This window comes from Penicillium oxalicum, chromosome VI, assembly GCF_001723175.1.
Source record: "Penicillium oxalicum strain HP7-1 chromosome VI, whole genome shotgun sequence".
Classification (NCBI taxonomy): Eukaryota; Fungi; Ascomycota; class Eurotiomycetes; order Eurotiales; family Aspergillaceae; genus Penicillium; species Penicillium oxalicum.
In genome coordinates, this window is record NC_064655.1 from 3,659,910 (window position 1) to 3,676,766 (window position 16,857).

The 16,857-nt window shown below is 51.3% G+C and overlaps 5 protein-coding genes across 5 annotated transcripts; all 5 read right to left on the reverse strand.

Annotated features, from left to right (window-relative positions):
- Positions 1-33: 33 nt before the first annotated feature.
- On the reverse strand, positions 34-2,058 carry POX_f08493 (uncharacterized protein; the record flags this gene model as incomplete). The annotated part of the gene is made up of 5 exons (XM_050117264.1): positions 34-322; positions 416-590; positions 660-993; positions 1,052-1,155; positions 1,221-2,058. 5 exons carry the CDS (start codon positions 2,056-2,058, stop codon positions 34-36), a joined length of 1,740 nt encoding a protein of 579 aa, XP_049967403.1.
- Positions 2,059-2,652: 594 nt separating this feature from the next.
- Positions 2,653-4,672, reverse strand: POX_f08494 (Endopolyphosphatase; the record flags this gene model as incomplete). The annotated part of the gene is made up of 2 exons (XM_050117265.1): positions 2,653-4,391; positions 4,486-4,672. 2 exons carry the CDS (start codon positions 4,670-4,672, stop codon positions 2,653-2,655), a joined length of 1,926 nt encoding a protein of 641 aa, XP_049967404.1.
- A 1,473-nt stretch (positions 4,673-6,145) lies between these two features.
- Positions 6,146-9,241, reverse strand: POX_f08495 (uncharacterized protein; the record flags this gene model as incomplete). The annotated part of the gene is made up of 1 exon (XM_050117266.1): positions 6,146-9,241. One exon carries the CDS (start codon positions 9,239-9,241, stop codon positions 6,146-6,148), a length of 3,096 nt encoding a protein of 1,031 aa, XP_049967405.1.
- Positions 9,242-10,392: 1,151 nt separating this feature from the next.
- POX_f08496 (uncharacterized protein) lies at positions 10,393-12,664 on the reverse strand (the record flags this gene model as incomplete). Its single annotated transcript, XM_050117267.1, has 5 exons — positions 10,393-11,618; positions 11,691-11,725; positions 11,791-12,281; positions 12,348-12,561; positions 12,624-12,664. The coding sequence occupies 5 exons, from the start codon at positions 12,662-12,664 to the stop codon at positions 10,393-10,395; spliced, it is 2,007 nt and encodes a 668-aa protein (XP_049967406.1).
- Positions 12,665-13,821: 1,157 nt separating this feature from the next.
- Positions 13,822-16,406, reverse strand: POX_f08497 (uncharacterized protein; the record flags this gene model as incomplete). The annotated part of the gene is made up of 7 exons (XM_050117268.1): positions 13,822-14,014; positions 14,107-14,563; positions 14,622-14,917; positions 14,987-15,073; positions 15,135-15,986; positions 16,050-16,162; positions 16,242-16,406. 7 exons carry the CDS (start codon positions 16,404-16,406, stop codon positions 13,822-13,824), a joined length of 2,163 nt encoding a protein of 720 aa, XP_049967407.1.
- Positions 16,407-16,857: the final 451 nt, after the last annotated feature.

Sequence of the window (16,857 nt, forward strand, 5' to 3'; positions counted from 1 at the left end):
TCAATTCATGTAGACCTTTGGGCAAAGGACACATTAGCGGCCGAACTTGTCAAACCAGCCGGAATCACGGGCTCTTCGCTGTTCACGAGCTCGTCGTTGTTGAATCAATGCGTAGCCGCAACCTGCACCGGTCAAGTAGCCACCCAGATGAGCCGCATGATCCATCTTGGTGAGGCGGGACAGAGGCCAGACTCGCAAAAAGCGCGCAGGAGTCACCATGCTGAAAACCTCCGTAGCAATCAGGCAAGCTAGGAAAATCCAGCCTTGGGTCCAGATCGTCTCGCGGAGCTCACGTGGAAGAATCCACATGGTAATTTTGTCACTGCGCGAAGTCCTGTTAGAGATGTAATCCTCCAGGTGAAAAAAAAAACAAAACCGATCAAGGGGCAAGATGCGTCTAGGGAAAGTAGCATACTCAAAGTGATACATGCACCACGCGGCAACAATACCGCTCGTTGCAGCACTAGCGCCTAGCGATGTCATACCGAGATGACCCAAGAGGACGCTGCGGGACAATGAGACCATTGAGCCAATGGCACCCGAAGCAACATAGATTGCTAAGAAGTTTCCACGACCGAGCTCATCATGAACTATCGATGGGGCCATGTCAGTATTCTGGCAAGAGTCTAAAACAATCAAGGAGAATGACCAAGACTTACCTCTGGTTCCCATAAGACCAAGAACCATCATGTTTGTGGCCAGGTGCCTCCATGTCTGATGGCTGAAAGTGCTGCCCAGAATACCCAAAGCTCGGGGATAAAACGGAACAATCACAAAGTAGCGGTTCAGCAATTTCCAGGCCGGTGGGACGTATTTCCACATCAAGGTCACTGCAATGTTGGCTCCGATGATGGCTCCCACCGTAGCTGCAGCTGGAGGAACATCCGGCCACATGCGATCTTGTCGGGCCGGAGCCTCATAGTTCTGAGCAAACAGATAACAGAGCCCCAGCGTAGCCAATGCGAAGAGTGAAGGCAAGAGAAGGCGTTGAGCCTATAGAACGAATATTAGACTGAATTCGAGGAATCGGTCATGTCAAAGTGGTACACACAGTGGTGAGGTCAGCCGAATCGGCTGGCATTTGGGTCGCCGCAATGTGGTGTTTTTGTACCCAAGCCAGGTATGGGCGTTCGTTCGGGTCCGCACGAGGTCGGGCTATTTCAGACTGGTGAGCGAGCCATTTCAAATGCGTCTCTTTTGCATTGGCTGGAAATCGGTACCTTCTGTAAGTCCAGCTTCTTGATATTTCTGCAACGCCGTGTTGCCTTGAACTTGACGCTGCAATTGCTCCAGCTCCAGCTGTTCGCCTTCCAGCCACTGCTGGCGCTTGCGCTCTTTTTCAGCCAGAAGCCGTTTCTCATTCTTCTCTCGTACTTCTTTCAAAACACTCTTTCCGTAGACAGATTTGTTTTCACCAAGTTCTGCGTCGTAGGATCCGCTCTGCGGCTTATACAGACCCAGCTCTTCAGCTCGCCGTACAAGCTTTTGTTCCGCCTCATACTCCTCTCGTTCAATGCGAGCGAGGATCGCTGCGTCCTCATCTAACGGAAAGTTTTGACGTAACCATTCTAGGGCGGCATCCAGTTGGGGTTGGGATACTGAGCGAGTGATGTCGATTGGAAGATCGAGATCCAAAGTGCCTTGCACCCGGCGAGCCTGAAGGACCGCCAGTGTCCTGTTTCCAAGGCCGGCAGAGATAGTGTCCGACGCAAAGATATTTCGTATCTGCTTCTCCGAGCGTGGCTTTCCGCCTGGAAAGCTTTCGGCGGCGGACCTCGTGGGGGACCGGGTGGCGGCGGTTGTCCTCTTCGTCCTGCGTTGATGGTAATTTTGAGAGTCATTCAAATTGTGTTTCGCATTTCGGGTGGCCCAATTTCTTGCCAGTGGTGTGCCATGTCGCAAATTGAGAAATCGGCGGGCCGGACTGGCGCACGTCTTCCATGGCGTCATGCGGAGAATATGAGGCTGTTGACGGAACAATTCAGCTGGCGGCGACACGCCGGAACTTCGCAGTCCCGCACATGGTATCCGCCATGCAACCCAGAGCACATTGCTCATGGCCGGAGACTGAGAAAAGAAATTCACTCGTTCGTCTGCCTTGCGACACGGATTGTACAGCAAAGCACTCGGATTGAAAGGGTTTCTAGGAGCGACATTTGGAGCGAACCCCGATGGCTCGGAACGCGAGTTCTTCCGATCGCGGGCAGCAGGAGGTGGAAGTGCGAAACATGGACAGCGATTGGCATGTGATTTGAGCCACAGCCGATCATATCGCCGGATGGATGGACGGCGACATCACAACAACAGAATACACACTGCTTACTGGGCAAAGAAGAAAGATTCCCACTGCTATTAAAGAAAAGAATAATGATGCTCGTCATATCGATGTGTGTTTAAAATCGCTACAGCCAGTGCCCCAAAGTAAACAAAAGAAACAAAAAAGAATATGCAAAACTCCAGACGCATGCAATATGAACTTCATGAAATGCAAACATCCAGCCCAGGTGCCTCGAATGAAAGTGCACCTGTCTCTCTGTGGGGGGTAAAAATCCAGGGATTTCCAAGCAAGGAAAAATGATAGGCGAGATGATCAATTAAGAAAGAAGACGAATGAGAAGCGAATATGCCAAAGTCTTCAACGAGGGGTTCGCTCTAATTCGGCTCATCAACGCCAATAAAGCCAGTAAAGGCTCGGTGAAGGAAGGTACGCCAGGCCTGGTTGATGGCCTTCTTCTGTACTGCCACCTCACCAGTTGGAGTATCGGTGGCGGGAGATTCTGCAGACGCAACCGGCCCATCTTCGCCGATCTTGATCGCAAGTTCCAAGAAGCTGCGCACGGTCAGATCTGCCATCTGGCAGGCACCCTCATCCAGCGTCGAGTATTCGACTTCAAACTCGATCTGTGGGTCTTTATGTCCCTGAGTGACGGCGACCTCAGCGTTCAACCGGGTCAAATTTGCAAAGTATTGGGTATAGGAAAGTAGGGTGAACGGTTGGTTAGAATAAGCCGGGCCCGGGGGCGCTGAGGAGGATGGAGGCTCCGGTATTGGGAAGCTGGGCGGTTTCCTGTCTTTGTCCTTGTTCTTCTTGTTCTTCTTTCTCTTTTTCTCGGCCTCGATCGAAGAAGATTCGACATGCTCAAGCCCGACTGAGGGAATGGTGCCAGAGCCTTCAACGCCGTCTGCAGAGCCATGGTCGTGAATAGAAGATGACTTGAGCCCAGTGACATTGTATTCCACAACCCGAAGGGTAGGAAAGTAATTCGGCACCATGCTCGGCGAAACCAAAGAGAGACTATATCGTTCGGCGAATGGCCCACCGATTTTTTTCAGGAATTTGCGTTCCTTCCGCTCCCTGTCCCTCCCCTTCTTGTTTTTCTTTTTCAAGGCATCGAACTGAAGAGAGTCGTAGTCGCGAAGTTTCTCAAAAACGCCCTTCGGAGGAGACGGGAGTGTAGACCACTGTCTCCGCAACGAGACAAGATAGTCCTCCTTTGACGCGACGGAGACGATGTCCTTTGCAGCCGGTTCCAATACATCGCCAATATGAACCTTGTGATGATCTTGCAGGATGAAGTGATCAATGTTCATATGTCCGTAGAGACCCGTCACAACCACGTCGCGATAGCGGTCTACCCACAGGGTGTATTTCTGCCAGCAACTTTCATCCCAGTTCCTCTTCTCTTTCGAGCGGGCGGGAGCAACATGGCCCATCAGGATGGCCTTCATCCCGCGATCTCGGAGCAACTGAAGTTGCACTCGCAGCCATTCCATGTGTTCATAACCAGGTTCCGACTTGGCACTGCATCCATCCACCGCACTGTTGGAATCGAAAAAGTACATGGTGTTCAGACTGATGACGGCCAGCTTACTAGGAATGACCTCCACGGTAAACCACCCTCCTTCCACGAACGAGTGCCGCTGGTCCTCTGGGATAAAATGCCGCCAGATCTCGGCGTACCTTTTCGTCCACGTATTGGGCCCACCGCGGAAGATGTTGTGGGGCAGAATGTCGTTATTGCCGAAGGTCGGGATCACAGGCACCGACAGGCGCGGTGCGTTCGCAGGGATATTGGGGGTATCGCGCACTCCAAACACATCGACCCATTTCTGCGCCATGAACCGGTTGAGCGAGACGACCTCATCGTCTGAGCGCGGGTGTTTCTCGTCGTTATCATGACGGACGGAATCGCCCGTCCAGATGACGAAATCGATGTCATCCTTGAGGTTTTGCTCAATCCATCGAAATGTCTCATTGACTAGGGACAGGGGAGAATCGCAATCGGTCCCTTCGGCACCAAAATACCCCGCTGATCCCTTGCCGCGATGGCATGTTCCGCCCTTCTCATCAGCCTGGGACCCAACCTTGTAGTATCGGTCCGGGTGGAAATCTATTACCGCGGCAGAGGAGATGGTTAGCATTGCCCTTTCGCTAAGCCCATCGGCGGGTACGCCATGCATTGAGAATCATGTCCAGGCACGTACCAGTGATGTGTAGAAATCGACCACGAGGTCGAGGTGTGACTGACTCGGGTGATGTGTGGGAATCTTGGGGCAATGGTTCGAGGGTGCTGGACAACACAATAGAATCGGCCAAGGGCTGTTGCTCGGCTGGGATCACGGACGCCGCCGCAGTGACCCATAGACCGAACAGGGCCACTGTCGACAACATGTTGATATGGCACTAGGCTGCCTATTTTGGGTGTGCCTGGGAGTGTATAATCATCCGCCGTGAAGGAAAAATATGCAATTGGGGGAGGGGGGAGGCAGGTTTGTGCAAGGAAAGGGTCCGACAGATTGCGATCTTATCGCGACGGCGGCGTCACGTCACAGTGCAGCCACCGTTTTTTTTTTTTTGCGCAAACCCTCGAGGGGCTCCTCCACTGGCAGGCGGCAGCTGCCTTAATGAAGCGCCAATCGGCCCGGCCACGGGATGCTGAGTCACCTCGGACGAGAGGCAGTACTCCTACTACTGGACCCGACGGTGGACTGCAGCGACTTCCTGAATACCTGGATGGGAATGGCTCTCCCCCTTCAACATCAACTCGGGGCAGGCGCGACTGTGAAATGCGAGAGCGTCCAAGAGACCAAGATCATCTCGTGCGACCAGCTGCTCAATTTGTATGCAAAATGATCGCCCGAGCACGGGGCAAGCGCATTCCAGTGCATCTAAAGTGTGATCCCACATGTCAGATCTCTGGATCCTCGTTCGCTCCCTGGACCTGTGCACCTGCCCAAGGCCCACTTCTTAGCTTCCTCCATTCAGGCGGCCGAGCGGCCGAGGGGTCCATCTGGGGATGAGGATTGGCGTAGGTGGATCTCCAGATTCGATCGAAGTGCATGTAAAAATGCCATCGGTCGGCGCGCTAACCCCCAAAAGGTCCTGACAGAACTTCGTCTTCTGATCAGGGTCTGAATGACCGATCGGACGACAGCCTCTTGGCCTCCATACTTGCTTCCGCACTGCTCGACGGGAGTCGACCTCCTTGACTCAACAGCTGATTGAATTCCAAGCAGACCTTGAGCATCTATCTAACAGAAGTCGTTGGAGATGAGTCTTTGATCGAGAAGCCTCCGTATCCATCCCGTTGTACGAGGTTCCAGGTGGAGAAGAGTCTCGTTGGGCATAAGCAAGGCTGAAATGCTACTTCATTTGTACTAGGACCTCTCCGACTCAGTTGCAGAGGGAAGGTCGCTGGAACAGGAACGGGGACCACTATTGACAGCATCCATTTGGCTCATGATGTATTACTCACTGGCCGGCCAATTCATGTGTGGTGTGTATGTGTGTACTTGATATGTCCCTGTGCTGGATGCCAACTGCCGTAGTCGAGCCTTCATGCTCGATGTGGGAATATCAAAGTGACTGCCAAGGGGCGGGAAATCCGAAGCAAGTTTAGAACGTAGGCCTTCCGCCTGTTGGGGTTTATTTTCATTTTTGTTCATTATTAAAAAAAGATAGGCGACGTGAGGGTTTATATATGTATCGATCATGTTGAATGATTCTCTTTCGAGACTGCTATGTTGATCGATCCTGGGGGGCACAGATTTCGTAACGTCGTAAGGTGATGGTTGTGGCCATGACACGCTTCCAACCATGCGGCCGGGTGTGAACGGCATCGTGTTCAGAAAAGGGCGGCTCCTCTCACCGAGCGTAATCATAGCTCATACCGCGGCATTTCAGCCAAAAGGTCCGAACGACTTCAATGAATTGTTGACGTGCTCCGCGCGCAACAACGAGCGACTCCAAGAAGCGAGATTTTTCCTGGGCACTGAGATATGAGCCTTGTGGTGCAGATTCATTGGCACTGCGAGGCTCTAGCGCGGCCAAGGCATGGCTGATGCTAGGGCGAGCGAGCCCCATCTTTTTGAATATGAGCCGACGGAGAACGTCGCTGAGATAGCCAAGATTCGACCGTGCGCAGTGGCCGGAGATCTGGTGAATGAGAGTTTGACTAAGTGGAGAGATAAACTGATCAAGCACCTGATCCAGAGCAGCAGTCTCTTCCGGCGATTCGCCTCGAAGGTCAATGAGGGTGACCCAAAAAGCGGTAGCCGAGCGAAGCGTCAGCGCCTCGGCTCGGGTGAGTGCCTGAAGAGCAAAGTGTAAGGGGATTGCAAAGACAGGAGTAGTCCGATACGCTGACTCGGAGTTCAGAGAAGGGAGTGGATCGGTTAAAGAGAAGAGAAGCGTGTAGTACTTGGCGATGAGGCGAGTGTAGAAATCAACGCAAGCGTTGGCAGTCTCGGGATCGTAGAGCTCTGGGTGGTCGAGCATTGAAACGAAGAGCTGAGCAACGTGACGCATCAGCGCGACCGCTTCACCCCGGATACGCATAAAGTGGGATGCATGTGATGCCAAGAAGGATGAGGCTGTTCCCATGATGACGTCGGTGCCAGATATGCCTAGTGGGAAACTCTGAATGAAATCAACCGTCATGGAAGGAGGAAACACAAAGAGACCAGAAGTTTCGGTATATCCCGCCTTGAGGATATCGCACGCCGCATCGATCATGTTGCTGTCCACGGGAAAATCAACAACCAGCAGCCGCATCGTCTCCATGATGAGCTGCTGTGCCTGGAATCCGGGACCCGCACTCCAAAATACCGAGGCATATTCATCATTGCGCTGCTCAGTGGTAGTTGGATCAATGTTGATCACCTCGTCCGCGTCTGACCGCAGGCCTCTACCGATGCTGGCAATACAGCTAAGGATCAAGTAGCCGTGTGAGCAAGCGAGCTCCTGGCCCAAGTTGGCGGCCTCATCGCGAGCCCGGGCTGCTTCTTGAACAAAGAACCTCAAGATCCGCTCCAAATTCTCAACCTTCTGCTCATCCGACTCCATTCTTTGAATGATTGCCGCGATGCCTTCCAAGACCTTGGGCATGGTCGACGAAGTTGCCGTGGACTTGGTTCGGAAGTGATCCAGTTGGTCCATAAAGATGGGTAGCTCTGTTGTCAACGCACGAGAGCAGGATTTTGAAAGGGTCAAAAAGGATCGAGAAGCTGCCTGCGCACAGGATTCAAAGTTCAGGGATTCAAAAAGAATATTAAGAACCCCTGGGAGCAGCGCCTTACGACGTTCAAAATAGGATTCGTACTTGCCAAACGTATCCACCAAGGTTTGCCGGGCCTTCAGCGGCACGTCGTTCGCCCCACCGGCACACAACCTGGAGAAGGCATCGCTGCCAAAGATGGCATCCAAGCATGGATCTGCATGTCCGTTCTCATCAACTGCCTCGGAGAGCCGAGCTAGGCAAAACATGGCGGCTTCGAATCCACGCCAGTCGCCGGTTTGAAGGCGACTGGTCGCACTTTCTTGAAAAACACTCACGAGCTCAACACCGAGAATGGGATATGCCGAGAGGAGATAATCGCAGACGTCATGACGAAAAGCGTTGAATTCGCTTCGTTCGTCATCGCTCCAATCTGCTTGATCATCAGCGGTGGGATATAGTAGTTTGTTGAACAGGCCGAGCACGACTTGTGCCAGATGGGTTTTGATTATTTGCCACTTGGAGTCGTTATGGTCAAGTTCATCAAGAACACCTTCGGCAATCTCGTTCCAGAATTCTAGGACACGGGGAGTTGCAGCATCGTCAATGATGGCGTAGCCTGGTGCCTTAAAAATGCCGTGGGCGACGGTAAGGATCTTGACATGCTCAGGGCTGAGCGGCTCATTGAAGATTTTCAATTGAAGGTGAGACAAAAAGGCTACTAAGAGATCAACAAAAGTCATACTCTCTGGGGCTTCATGCCCTTCGGAGAGTGAGATGATGTGAGCCGTAACGTCTGAATCGGCCAGGATGTGCGATAGTGCCCGAATTGAGGCCTCGTCAAAGGCAGGACGACGGCTTTCAAACACTGAAGTCAACGTCGAGGCCGCAGTCTCACTGAGAACAGGCACCCTTAAAGTCTCGATGATAGTGTGGCCGCAAGAAATAGCGAGAAGGTGGAGTTCGTCAGCATCTGGGATGGAACGGGATGAAGAAACACTAAGCCACGCTTTCCATGAGCTCATTGCTTCACTACCCAATGTCTGTCGAACCTGGAGATCCAATGCCTCCGCACTCATCTCCGAAATCCGCCCAAGAACGTACTGAACAAGCAGCAAGCCATCCTGTGTGTTGGTCATGGCACGTCTTAGGGCAGGACCCACCAGTTCAAGCGGTTCATCTTCAAGTCGTGATGAGACCTCGGCCAGGGTGACTGAGAGAAAGAGGAGAGCCGTTGCCTGCTGAGTGTTCAGATTCGGCAACACAGTGACGGCAAAGTCCACTGTCCGGGCTTGTGGCTCATCAACAAAGCCACCATGGGCCAGACTGGCTGCAACCTGCCACAGCAGTCTTTCAACCTGACACTTTGAGTGTCTGAAGAGGGTCACTAAGCTGGAGGCGAGTTTACGAATCACCATTGGTTGCTCGCCATGCCTCACCAGCTCCACAAAGTGGGTGACTAGACGCTTCAGCACTTGGGCGCACATGGACGAATCGACATCTTGACTTGAGACGTTCACTTTGACCGTGAATGTGAGCGCGCCCATGAACCGGTGGTGAGAAGTAGGTCCTTCTAGCAAAGCATCTGCAATCTGCCAAGCATATTCACTTCTTTGCAGGTCCTGGAGACGCGCCTGGATCTCGTTAATGCGCGCGGGCTGTCTTTGATTGGTGGGTGAGTAGAGCTCAGTAACCAAGGCCCGAGCTTCTGAAATTGGGTCTGCAGCGAGGTGGGTTGACTCCATGCCTGCGAGCTTGATCGTCGCGACCCTACTCGAGTCCACCGTATCGCAAAACCCGATGCAAAGGGCAACAGTTGCTGAGGTGTTTTGATTTGACCCAGTTGGCCACTAGTAGAACCCACAGAGCGACTGAGAATATTATGTCATCACATTCAAATAGTGGATGCTGGACGGTGCCTGTAAGTCGGTGGGGACCAAATGGGGGGCAGCCACTAGTAGTCTGGGAGGTTTTCTGCAAGAAGAAAGTTCAGGAGTGGCCCCAAGCGGGCTGGCGATTAGACGGTCCGGGTGAAGGACTATCATTCTTCCGGCTTCGGTCAAGCGCGCTCATGTGCTATATACTCTTGAGTGAAATGGAAGGAATCAACAGGTATTCAATCCGATCCAGTATCGACTATTTAGTGTTTACTATACTGTGCATCCCCCCAATATTAGAAGTCTTCAGGAATGTATCCAATGGATAATGTATGTCCTTTCACTGATTCTTGGCTGAAGCTTGTCCCATGCTACAATACATGGCCTGTGTCCCAAAATCTGCCTAGGTTCTAAACTTTTACTTGCCTGGAAGTTTTGCCAGTTATCTAGAAAAAGACAAAGTACTAGAGAAGGCATCTGCTGTGTTCATGGTCAAACATAAGGTCCTTGAAGCTGCACCACCGCCGCCTATAGGAAGAGCGCCTCCAAGTAAACACCACCTCTTGCATCATCATCAAAGGCAATGTGCATGCACGACATTATAATCAAAAATGTCGCCCAAAGCCCCTTTACATAGGCCCAGGCCTGGTCATCGTTCAATCAAGCTTCAAAGAGACTACCCAGGGAGGTAGCCACACTTCTTTGGACTCACCAAACGCTCTAGCTGGACACGTGATGGAAAGATTTAGTTTTGACTTTCCGTTCTTGCTCTTCTTGACAAGCGAGAGCTTCAACAGAGACGGTGTACGACATCACACCAGATGTAAGCCTTATTGTCTGCTCATAGGATCTAAATTTCCATATAAGCCAGTCGGTGCCAGACCAGGTCGCATGCCGATTAAGCTGCATGAGGATCCTTTACTTAACAATAAAGGTCATGTTCAGGGGTCGCTGACAGCCAAGCGCTTGTGTAGGTGTATGTATCAGCATTCTTCTACGATCTTCAGGGCGAATCTAGCTCACTCAGCCCCACCCATGAGTGTCTGAGCGACTAACACCCCGTCCAAATAATGAATCATCTCTTCGACGTCCTCAAGCTCACCGACCCATCCGATATACTGATCAGGACGGACAATCGTCATGGCGCCTCGCGTCCGGTCAATACCCCATCGCTCGTATCCTTTGCCATCACAATCGCGGTCCCAGACGCACGCGTCATCACACCAGATCTTTTCATAGTTCCAGCCTCGAACGGCATCAAAAGGGTACAAGATATTCGGGAAGTCAAAGAATTCGACCTCCATCCAAGGCGCACTATGAATGGCGACGATGTCAAGCGTAGATTTGAGTCGATCATCGACGGAGACGTAGCGGTCGACGATTGATTTCCCTACACTGCCGCAAGATGAAAGACGTTTCGCAAGAGTCTCAACACGCCCTCTCTGTGCTCTAACTCGCACGTCCCCCGCCAAGATCACCACTCGGAAGCGTCCATCGCTTTGCAAAATGCCAGTCGTCCATTTCAGATTTCCATCAGCCTGCATCCGAAGCTTGACTGGCGGAAATCGCTCCCCAGGAATGAGGTTCCAGTATGAATATACAGATGTGGATGCAGATGGATTGGCATCTTCCTTCTTCTTCCACACCAGGGAACTGGCTCCGTAGAAAGACCTGCGACCATCGGCAAAGTCCTCGAAAAATTCAACCACCTTTATCATGTTCTGTGCTTTCTCTTCGTCATCGCTTTCGGTAAACAAGCCAGACCAATGTCGATCAAAGTCAAGAAGCATCTCTGCTAGTCGATGCCGCTCCGAGTCATAGGTGCTCAAGATCGACGGGTACGCAACGCCTTTTGCAACCATGGCTACTTTCCAGCCAATATTGAAGCCATCTTGCATGCTCATGTTCATTCCCAACCCCACTTTGGGGGAGTGTGTATGAACTGCATCCCCAGCGAGAAACACTCGGTTGTCTTTGGAGAAAGTCGGTGCAATTCTTTGCCCAATCTGATATGCGGCCCACCAGTCACAGATTTGAAAGTCAAACGTGTAAGGCGCGAAAATAGTCTGAATCCGTCGTTTGATCATTTCAAGAGTGATCTTTGACCGATCAAAACGCCCTTGCCCTATGGTATTCGTCTCAATAGTCTGAACCGGGACATATAGCCGCACCATATTCCGTTCGCGCGGAATGACGAGAATGGTGCCTGTGGAATGGGTTACAGTCCCGAGACGGCGCATATCAGCTAGTCATTATGAGTTGATTAGATCACATTAGTCGAAGTAGAGCCGGTCGAATTCTTCTTAAAGAAACCTACGGAAATTGCTGATGGGGACAACATCAATCACACCCCTGGTAGCATCGGGTCAGAAGATGTTGCTTTACAAGAAGATCGCGACCTGGTTCTCGTTACTTACCAGAGATGATCCGTAGTGGAGCCTTCCAAGGGAATATTCACTTGTTTCCTGGTCCAGCTGTGAGCCCCGTCACAGCCAATGAGGTACTTGCACTTCACAATTTCGGTTTTTGTTTCCTTTGCTTGACTTTTCGAAATCAATTCTTCCCAGTCGTCCTGTAACAGATTGCCTCGTGTGACTCCGCTTGCCACTTTACATGAACCCCCTTCTTCTGCTCGTAGGTCTGATGGATTTGCCTCTGCGTCACTTAGAGTTCGCAGTGTCACGGTAATGGGATAGTCGTCGAGACCGGATTCTTTTGTGCAGTCGTACTTGAACGCTTCAGCAATCACACCTCGCTCAACCTGGAGGCTGGAGTGTTCTCGAATGCTATCAAGCAAGAATCTTTCAATTCGACCCTGATTGAGTAACATATTGCGGAATGGCGACTCGTTGACTTTTCGACTGCAATGTGGACCTTGTCGGACTAGATTGCCCTTGCCATCCGGTACCTATGGCATCAATCGTCAGCGCTGACGCTACGCAAAGACGTTTTCCGGATGATAAATGGCCTCTACCCAGAAGTTGGCTTCGACAGCCACATGACCCTCATGCTGGACGCGGTGCTGAAACCCCATGCTATCGAAGATCTCCAACGTACGGCAGCGCAAACCATCAGCTTGACCAGTGAATACTTTTGTGCCCCGCTTGTCCACGATACGTGCATTGACACCGCAGCGGGCCATCCAGTATGCGGCCATGAGGCCTGATGGTCCCGCTCCTATGATGAGACTAACGCATTTTGTTAACGAAATCATGGCGTCAGGCGTGAAGCGAGCTTGATGGGCACTAACACATCCGTCTGAGACTCGCTGGTATTGTTGACTGCATCCATGACAGGTGCGATGGCGTGCTACGGTAGTTGAAACAATTTCCTTTGACGCCTGTTCACCTGTAAACCCGATGCCTAAAGCAGTAAAAAGAAATTCTTCAATTTCAAAAGCCCGAAATTTCAGCCGGGAGGCATTTGGAGCTCATATAAACCTGAAATCTCCGGCAACGCGAATCACCGAGTGTTCTCTTCAAAGCCTCCGTTGCATGACACTGGTAGTACACTTATCGAAGACTGCACGCTGAGTCACATTGCACGCGAAAATAAATTATTCTGCAGTGTCATCATGGAGGGCTCGGATTGCGTTGTCAATTGGACGATAAAGCTGATAAAAGCTGGAGTTTTAAAGATCTGTGTCACATCGAGTGCAACAATCCTGAAAATATTCCAAAGCAGGAGGAATACCCCTTTTGGCATCCATTCTACAACCTAGGACCACGGGCTGAGGATCCAGATGACTTGGAAGCCTGGACCACTCTGTCCCTTTTCAATGGCTGACTCCTCGAGCTCATGGGTGAAATCAGGTCTTTTGCGCTTTCTTCCTGACGTGACGACGACTAAACACCCAAAAAAAAGATGGGTTACTTTTGACTGAGCTCAAGTGGTTTGTGCTGCAGCAGAAGCTGATATCAAAGAGATATGTAACACCAGTCACGACACGCTGGCATGGAACCTCAGGTTGACCAGCTGTCGTCCAATTGAAGCATACGGGGCTTTGCCCCGTCAGGGCTAGTGACCAACGGGCCATCATCGCAGTTTGAACGAAAGATCTTCGAGAAAAAGGGTACAACTGTTCGCGTGACGCTAACCACTCGGAGGCCAAAATGACACCACGACTATTGATTAAAGGTGGCAATTACAGAACTTGCCGACTCAACTGTTCCATCAAAGTAGAGAATATGAGCCGATGTGACCCACTACGTACTGCTGTGCAACGTGGAGAAGAGGTTTCATGCGTAAACCAATCAGCATAGGATCGATCGAGCCGGGCCCTTCGAGGGAGCGATGCCCACCAACAGGTTGAAGGCTTGAACAGGTGGTTCTAATTCCACAAGTTAAGGGAGATCAAAACCTGCATAGCAGTGTCTCCTTGGGATCCGAACGCGTTTACTGGAGATTGGACTTGAGGAAACGGTAGGAACTGTAGCAGGTATATGAAATCAGTCATGTCCTGGCCACAATGACCGCAGCAGTTCCAAATCTTGAGCCACGGCGGGACTCGTATGCGAGCCATCTTCCAGAAATCGCATCATTTCCTCATTCCATCGCTCCCATCCAGAAGGTAACGTCTCCCGTACTCGCGCACTCGGCGAATGTGCGATACAGTAGAAAAGCAGGACTTGACCAAAAAATCTGTCGGAGGGGAAGGAAATGATAGCGAATCAGTCATAATTCACTGGCTAAAGGTAAGATTGCAGGGCTGTAGCATTATTAGATGAACTTACTGCGAGCAAAATGCGAACCTGATCGGAATGCAACTCTTCATTTTCCGAAAAATCCCCTGGGTTACAGGCCAGTCCATCGCATTTTGCAGTCCACTTTTGATTTGACTAAAATCCTCTTCTGTCAATAAATGAGGAATGCGAAGTGCTTTGTAAAGATAAGGCCGACCGATGTGAAATTTGGCGATCATATATCGTCCCCGTAACATGGCATCGGTCACTGCCACTGCAGGGGATAATGGACGATTAGACTCAGACGGGCGTGTCGGGGTCTGAATTGGAGATGCCGCTGAAGAAGGAGAGGGTTGAACGGATGAAATATCATTAATTGGGGTGGAGTAGCACGGTTGCAGCTGGGCGTCAGAAAACTGAATGGCGAGGGGAAGATTTGTGCGCCACTGTTCGAGCTGATGGTGAAGTTCAGCATTGACAGCTGGCTGAGGAATCGTTCCTGAATCGGCTATTTTCGTGCGCGTGAGTACCATCAGTTCCTCAATCGTAGGCGACGTCACACTTACAGTAAAAATACAATGAATTGCGAATTCGTGTCAAGATGATGCGATGCGCGACCTGTGCGAGAAAATGGTACTGAAAATATGAATCTTCGACCACGTTGGTCGCGGAATAACGAGTCGATGTGTAACCCGTGGGTTCGAACGCAATGAACTTGGGTATAGGGACTTTCTCTTCAAGTCGGGAGAGTCCACTGGGAGGCAGATGCAGCTCTTGGACTAGAATTGTCTCATTCATCAAGCAGTTCCAGTAGACACGGGACTTCATGTCCCCCTCCCATTCATCATAATCGACGTCGTGGCTGCATAATGCTTAGCTTGAAATACATCGAGCAGGCGCTTTTGAGCCACAAGTTCCAGCACCAACTTACTTGGTCAACATTGAGAGACAACAGGTAGCGGCACGATGGATCATCGCCCACGCATCCATCGGTCGGGGTATCTGGCTGTAGTACACTCTGGGAGGCTGGTCAGCAGACGGCAAAGCAAGATGATCCGAATCGGATGGTCGCAACTGACGAAGACAAAAGGAAGAATTGGCAGCTTTGGATGTCATTACTGCACATCAAGAAGCCGATGCGACGACGAGCTTCATTGAAGAACCGCAACCCAGGCTGTTCTTCATATACGACATTCATCCACTCTGGAGGCTCAAAGCGATGTCGATGTGTGCCCGGCAAAGGATAGTTACCCTCTTGAAATGCTAGCACTCCCAGGCATCCCAGAGCGAGCACATTCAGGACCAAGCAGCTTTCCATCGTGTACCCGAACCCACTCTCAATGGCAGCGCCCAGGGTGAAAGAGAAAAAGAATGCCTTGTCCATGATCGGCGTAAACGGATTGAAGACGGCGAAGAATGCATCAGCTAGTCCTTTGATCATTGATAACGGCAGTAGCTCGAGCCAGCGCTCGCCGGAGTGAAGCGGGAACGAGCTGATGAACATGGGTAGCGGAGGTCGCGTCGATTCCAGCTCGATCACATAGTTCCGGCCCAGTAATTCATACGCAGAGAGCAGCTTCTCTGGTAGGATAGAACGCGCACCTGGCCAAAGGATCACGCCGTGTTGACTGAAGGAGATCGAAATACGGCCGGATGAGTCCGGGACAGCTTCGTTCTGCTCCCAGTCAAAGTCATCGCCATCTCGGGCGGCGGGTGTGAAGCCGGGGGTGGCAGATGCAGGCACAATGGCTGATGGTCGGTCCCCCTCCAAGTGCCCAGGAGCTGAATGCGCTCCATCTAAGCGCTCATTAGAGGGACGAGATTGCCTTTCAAGGGACTGGAGGTCGCTGAGAATGGAAGATGGGATGTTCTCCAATTTCGTTTCCAGTCGATGGAGGGTACTCATGATCATTGTGAGCGATTGATCCCGTCTACAAGGTTCAAAATTAGCTCCATATCGTACATCCACAGTTCCCGTGCGTCGCGTTACTTACTTGGACGATTTCCGCTCATTGTAGACACAATCCAGTCCAAGTGTCTTACAGAGCCCACACTTTGGTCGGGACTCGTCGCATCGTGTCTTCTTTAGACGACACGTCTCGCAGGCCTGAGTCTTTGTCAGAGCATGCGAACATGACCTGTAGTTGTGCGCACTATATCTTGGCTGAGAAGTCTAGATTACTCACGACGGTGGCTATGAAATTCCGGGGCTTCTTGGTCTGACCGGCGGGTGGAGTCGGATCGTGGTCATGTCCATCGGGTGAGAGCAAGTCGTGAATGGGCATTAAGCCATTGTGATCGGCCTCTGATGGCTCACTGGCCCTAGTCTCATCGAAAGAGCGCTTGCTCATGGTGCATCATGGGGGGAATTGCTGGCCACCTGCATCCGACGATGACTACTGTCAGCTCGGAAACTGGGTCTTCCTTTTGGGGTGACTCTTTTTGCTATCGCCAGCCGGAACCCATGGCGCATTTTTCTGAAATCGCAGGTGGGGAATTTCGACCAGTTCCACCAATAGGAGGGCCTACCGCATTATCTTATCGCAACTGGAATGATTCCATCTACATATGATCCTATAATAGAGCTACGTATGATCGAGATTCGAAACTGTCGAGGTATCAGTAGCCTAGTCTTTGGTCACTGGTCGTTGTTCTCTTTTACGACTTTAGAGTGGCAAAAATCCAGAAGCTCTTATTTTCTTCATTTTCTCATGAAAGGTTGGCTGAAATTCGCGACATTGGCGAACGAGGTGACGCGCCCACTGGACGCGGCGCGTCAAGTACTTGGCGATTCTCCAGTAC